Source organism: Bison bison, unplaced genomic scaffold, assembly GCF_000754665.1.
Source record: "Bison bison bison isolate TAMUID 2011002044 unplaced genomic scaffold, Bison_UMD1.0 scf7180017864281, whole genome shotgun sequence".
In the NCBI taxonomy this organism is placed as follows: domain Eukaryota; kingdom Metazoa; phylum Chordata; class Mammalia; order Artiodactyla; family Bovidae; genus Bison; species Bison bison.
In genome coordinates this window covers 1,041,564-1,047,732 of record NW_011494853.1, presented here as the reverse complement: position 1 = coordinate 1,047,732, position 6,169 = coordinate 1,041,564, and the positions used below count along the sequence as shown (strand labels likewise).

Here is a 6,169-nt window from a genome sequence, read left to right as displayed (position 1 = left end):
CCCCCGCGTCCTCCTTGTGTCTGCAGTCATGCCGCCCCAGCCCCGGGAAGGGCACCTCCACACATGGGACTCCTTTCCTGTGCAGTTCAGGTCGTCCAGCCAGATGGGCCCTGATCCTGCCCCAAAGTGAGCAGACCTCGTGGCATTAAGGGCTTCTCCACAGCCCAGCTGCCTGCACACCACGCGGGCATCGTCCAGGTCCCAGCCGTCATCACAGATGGTGCCCCAGGAGCCCTGGTCAAGGATCTCCACTCTCCCGGCGCAGGGACCGCCCCCGTCCACCAGGCGGAGCTGTCTGCTGTCTGAGGAGAGATAAATGGGACAATGGGGCGTCGACCTGGGGAATGAGAAGGGTCTTCTGTCCTGTGGGACCCTCACCTGAGCAGTTGGGAGCACTCTCCTCTGAGGCTGCAGACCCTGCCGGTTCAGACACGGAGTCGTTGCACTGGGGCAGCACCTGGGTCTGATTTCCTGAAGAAACAGCAATGATTAGACGGTTGCAAGGGTTGAACAACAGGAAACTCAGTTAAACTAAATAATTTTTGGGAGGGGAGGGGAATTTGGGGGAAAATGGATACATGTATATGTATGGCTGAGTCCCTGGCTGTACACCTGAAACTATAGTAACACTGTTAATTGGCTATACCCCAATATAAAGTAAAAAATTTCAAAAAAAAAAATAATAATATTAATAATGATCCAATGATGGAGCTGAGATGAAAGCTGCAACATACCAGTAAAGTTATCATAATTTTAGTACTTCCTTTCTCTATGAAGAGCCCTGATACTGACAAGGCCACAATTCCTGTTTTAAGCCAAGCTTTGCCTTAAGAATGGGTTTAAATAAGTTGGTCTGTCCTTAAATCTATCCCTTAAACAGAAGAAGCAAAACAAGATCCTTTCTGAAGGATTTGTACAATTTCTCATCTACAGTGTTTGTGTTTTTAAAAATATGTATATAAAAGAGATTTCATGGAAAACCAAGAGGAAAAAGAAACATTAGAAAATTTCCCAGGGTATTTGGCTCTTAGAGTTACCTAACAGATAATTTATTTTATTTATTTTTATTAATTTTTATTTGAGTATAATTGCTTTACAATATTGTGGTAGCTTCTGCTGTACAGCAAATTTAGTAAGTTATACATATGGGCTTCCTAGATGACTCAATGGTAAAGAATCTGCCTGCCAAACAGGAGACTGCGGTTCCACCCCTGGGTTGGGAAGATCCCCTGGAGAAAAAAATGGCAAGCCACTCCAGTGTTCTTGCCTGGGAAGTACTATGGACAAAGGAACATGGCAGGCTGCAGTCCAAGAGGTCACAAAAGATTTGGACACAACTCAGCAACTAAACAATAGCAACAACATACACACACACACACACACATATATATATGTATGTATGTATGTATATCCCCTCTTTCTTGGATTTACTTCCTATTTAGGTCACCACAGAACACTGAGTAGCGTTCCCTGTGCTATACAATAGGTTATTATGTGTGTGTGCATGCTAAATCACTTCAATCGTGTCCGACTCTGTGACACTATGGATTGTAGCCCGTCAGGCTCCATGTCTACGAGATTCTCCAGGCGATATCTATTTTATACTTAGTATCAATAGTGTAGGGCTTTTGAGTCTGGTGGCTCATACGGTAAAGAATCCACCTGCAATGCAGGAGACCTGGGTTTGATCCTTGGGTTGGGAAGATCCCCTGGAGAAGGGCATGGCAACCCACTCCACTATTCTATCCTGAAGAATCCCCATGGACAGAGGAGCCTGGAGAGCTACAGTCCACAGAGTCACAAAGAGTTGGACACGACTGATGGACTAAGCACAAAGCACAGCACATCAATAGTATGTATATGCCAGTCTCAATGTCCCAATTCATCCCACTCTTCATTTTCCTTCTTAGTATCCATATATTTGTTATCTATGTGGTGTTTCTATTTCTGCTTTGCATTAAGTTCATCTCTACCATTTTTCTAGATTCCACATATAAGTGATGTTATACAATATTTGTTTTTCTCTTTCTGATTTACTTCACTCTACATGACAATCTCCAAGTCTATCCATGTCTCTGCAAATGACACAACTTTTTTTCCTTTTTATGGCTGAGTCATACTCCATTTTATATATGTATCACATCTTCTCTATCCATTCCTCTTGTGAGGGACATTTAGGTTGCTTCTGTGTCCTGACTGTTGTAAATAGCACTGCAGTGAACATCAGGATGAATGCATTTTTTTGAATGATGATTTTCTCCAGGTATGTGGCCAGGAGTGGGATTGCTGAGTCCTACAATGGTTCTATTTTTAGTTTCTTGAGGAACCCCTCATACTGTTCTCCATAGTAGTTGTGCCAATTTACATACCCATATGTAGGAGGATTCCCTTTTCTGTGCATTCTCTCCAGCATTTATTGTTTGTTGATTTTTTTAATGATAGACATTGTAACTGGTGTGAAGTAATACCTGACTGTAATTTTGACTTGCATCTCTCTAATAATTAGTGATGTTGAACATCTTTTCATGTATTTGTTACCCATCTGTATGTCTGGAAAAATGTCTATTTAGGTCTTTTTCCCATTTTTTCATTGGGTTGCTTGGTTTGCTGATATTGAGTTGTTTGTGTATTTTGAAGATTAATCCCTTGTCAGTTGCTTCATTTGCAAATATTTTCTCCCATTCTGAGAGTTGTCTTTTTGTTTTGTTTATGGTTTCCTTTTCTATGCAAAAGCTCTTAAGTTTAATTAGGCCCTACTTGTTTATTTTTGTTTTTATTTTCCTTACTCTAGGAGGTTGGTCAAAAAAGACCTTGTTGCAATTAATGTCAAACAGTGTTCTACCTATGTTTTCCTCTAGGAGTTTTATAGTCTGACAGAGAATTTAAATAGCCATGATTAAAGTTCTCAAAGAATTAACACAATGTGTATCTTGGCAGAGAAATGACAACAAAATCAAATGAAAATTCTACAGCTGTAAAAGTTAATAACTGAATTAAGAACTAGAGAAGGCGTGTATCAGCACATCAGATCAACATAAAGTAGAAACAGTAAAATGCAAGGTCAGAGGATAAATATTCCTCTATTTAGAAATGCTAGTAATGTGGTAAGTGCCTGTTTAATAATACTGTATAACAAAATTTCCCCCAAACTTAGCAGTTGAAGGACTTTTTTTTTTTTTTTTAATTTTGCTCATGATTTCCTGGGTCAGTAATTTGGGAAAGATTCAACTGAACTGTAGTGTTGGAGAAGACTTTTGAGAGTTCCTTGGACTGCAAGGAGATCCAACCAGTCAATCCTAAATGAAATCAGTCCTCAGTATTCATTGGAAGGACTGATAATGAAGCTGAAACTCCCATACTTTGGCCACCTGATGCAAAGAACTGACTTATTGGGAAAGACTCTGATGCTGGGGAAGACTGAAGGAGGAGAAGGGAACGACAGAGGATGAGGTGGTTGGATGCCATCATCAACTCAATGGACAGGAGTTTAAGTAAACTGCTGGAGTTGGTGACGGACAGGGAGGGCTGGCATGCTGCAGTCCATGGGGTTGCAAAAGGTCAAACATGACTGAGCGGCTGAACTGAACTGAGACTTACTGTGTGTGCTTAGTCACTCAGTCATGTCAAACTCTTTGTGACCAAACAGAGTGTAGCCCACCAGGCTCCTCTGTCCATGAGGGTTCTCCAGGCAAGAATCCTGAAGTGGGTTGCCATGCCCTTCTCAAGGGGATCTTCCCAACCCAGGGATCAAATCCAGGTCTTCCACAATGCAGGCAAATTCTTTACCATCTGAGCCACCAGAGAAGGTTCAAGACTTATTGAAGTTACAATAATTGAGAAAATGTGGTACAGGTGCAAGGATAGACAAATGATACAGTGGAACAGAATAGAGAGTCTAAAAGAAGTGCTCAGACATATGTGCCCTTTCACTTATCACAAAGCTGACACTGCAGTGGGGAATAGTCTTTTCAGAAAAAAGATTCTGAGTCAACTGGATGCCCATATGAAAACACTTGACCCTATCCTACACAGATATAATCCTAGAAGCAGTGTACAATTATATGCAAAAGAAAAATAATTACACTTCTGTGAGATATTCTCAGAGAACATTTTTGTGATTTTGGAGTAGACAAAGTTCTTTTCAGAAGGATATAAGGACCTCTGTGGACTGGAACAATGGACTGGTTCAAAACTGAGAAGGAGTACTTCAAGGTTGTATATTGTCACTCTACTTATTTAACTTATATGCAGAGTACATCATGTGAAATGCCAGTCTGGATGAAGCATAACCTGGAGTCAAGATTGCTGACAGAAATATCAGTAATCTCAGATATGCAGATGACACCACCCTTATGGCAGAAAGTGAAGAGGAATTAAAGAGCCTCTTGATGTAAGTGAAAGAGGTGAATGAAAATGTTGGCTTAAAACTCAACATTCAAAAAACAAAGATCATGGCATTTGTTCCCATCCCTTCATGCAAATATATGCAGAAACAGTGGTAACAGTGACAGACTTTCTTTTCCTGGGCTCCAAAATCACTGCAGATGGTGACTGCAGCCATGAAATTAAAAGACGCTTGCTCCTTGTAAGAAAAGCTATGACCAACCTACATAGCATATTAAAAAGTAGAGACATTACTTTGCCAACGAAGGTCCAACAAACCTTTGGTTTTTCCAATAGTCAAGTATGGATGTGAGAGTTGGACCATAAAGAAAGCTGAGTGCTGAAGAATTGATGCTTTTGAACTGTGATGTTGGAGAAGACTCTTGAGAGTCCTCTGGACCGCAAGGAGATCAAACAGTCAATCTTAAAGGAAATCAATCCTGAATATTCATTGGAAAGACTGATGCTGAAGCTGAAGCTCCAATTCTTTGGCCACATGATAAGAAGAACTGACCCGTTGGTAAAGACTCTGATGCTGGGAAAGATTGAAGGCAGGAGGAGAAGGGGATGACAGAGGATGAGATGATTGGATGTTATCACTGACTCAATAGATATGAGCTTGAGCAAGCTCCAGGAGATCATGAAGGGCAAGGAAGCTTGGTGTGCTGTAGTCCATGGGGTCGCAAAGTGTCGGACATGACTGAGTGACTGAACTGAACTGACTGACTGAAGGAGCACTACATGTACAGAGAAAAAGTTGATAAGTCAAACTTAAGATTAGCAACTTGGCTCATTGAAGTACAGCATACCATTAAGAAAATAAAAATATAAGACCAAAAATTAAACACACAAAAATTATAAAAAATATTTCTGCCAAAAGTCATCGTCATGGGAATTTGCACCATTGTAATAGTCAAGAACTGGAAGTAAACTCAAATCTCTGCCATCACTTGAATGGATCAGTGTATGGTCATGTGATCATTCAAAGGAATACCATATAACAATAAAAATGAATAAAAATGTTGCCATAAACAACATCATGAGTGAATCTCAAACACAGTTTTGAGTCAAAGACATTAGACTCAAAATAAAACATACTGTATGGTTTTACATACAGTTCACAAACTGACAAAATATTCTATGGCAGTACAAGTCTTAGGTAAGCAGTCTTCCCTGGAGAGGAGGAGGACACAGCTATTGGGAGGCAATAGTGATTCTGTGGTGCTGTGAATGTTCTCTTTGTAGATCTGGGTTGGGGAATATGACCTAGGTGTACACTTATTGTTTGTACTTTGTTCTCTATTATTATCCTTAAATAATAATGTTTCATAAAAAATATTATTCATCTAGGCATTTCTTTCCCTGACATAGCACTTCTTAGCATTTCTTAGCACTTATTTCCCCTGAAAAAATGAGTGAACAATGAGAATGTTATGGAGCAGGACCTTACGGAGCCTTCTCAGGACAGCCTACCCTTGTGTCCTCCACGTGCCTCTGTTTGTAGAAAAGCCTAGCCAAAGAATAAATTTAATCACAGAAATGAACAAAAATCAGAAACGAAGGAAAACAGTCAAATAGGACAAAATAATAATAGTTTGAAAGTGAAAATGACATCGCTCAGTCGTGTCCAACTCTTTGCAACCCCATGGGCTGCAGCCTACCAGGCTCCTCCGTCCATGGGATTTTCCAGGCAAGAGTACTGGAGTGGGCTGTCATTTCCTTCCCCAGGGGATCTTCCCGACCCAGGGATGGAACCCAGGTCTCCTGCATTGCAGACAGATGCTTT

General features: G+C 40.7%; 1 protein-coding gene across 1 annotated transcript in view; it reads right to left on the bottom strand.

Annotated features, from left to right (window-relative positions):
* LOC104995500 (antigen WC1.1-like) overlaps nt 1-6,169 on the bottom strand; it is a 44,397-nt gene that overhangs the window by 11,979 nt on the left and 26,249 nt on the right. Inside the window, exons 5-6 of the mRNA XM_010849378.1 lie at nt 379-471; nt 25-302 (exon numbers count right to left, since the gene is read on the bottom strand). Of these exons, the coding sequence (XP_010847680.1) occupies nt 25-302; nt 379-471 (371 nt within the window). The remainder of the gene's footprint in view (nt 1-24; nt 303-378; nt 472-6,169) is intronic.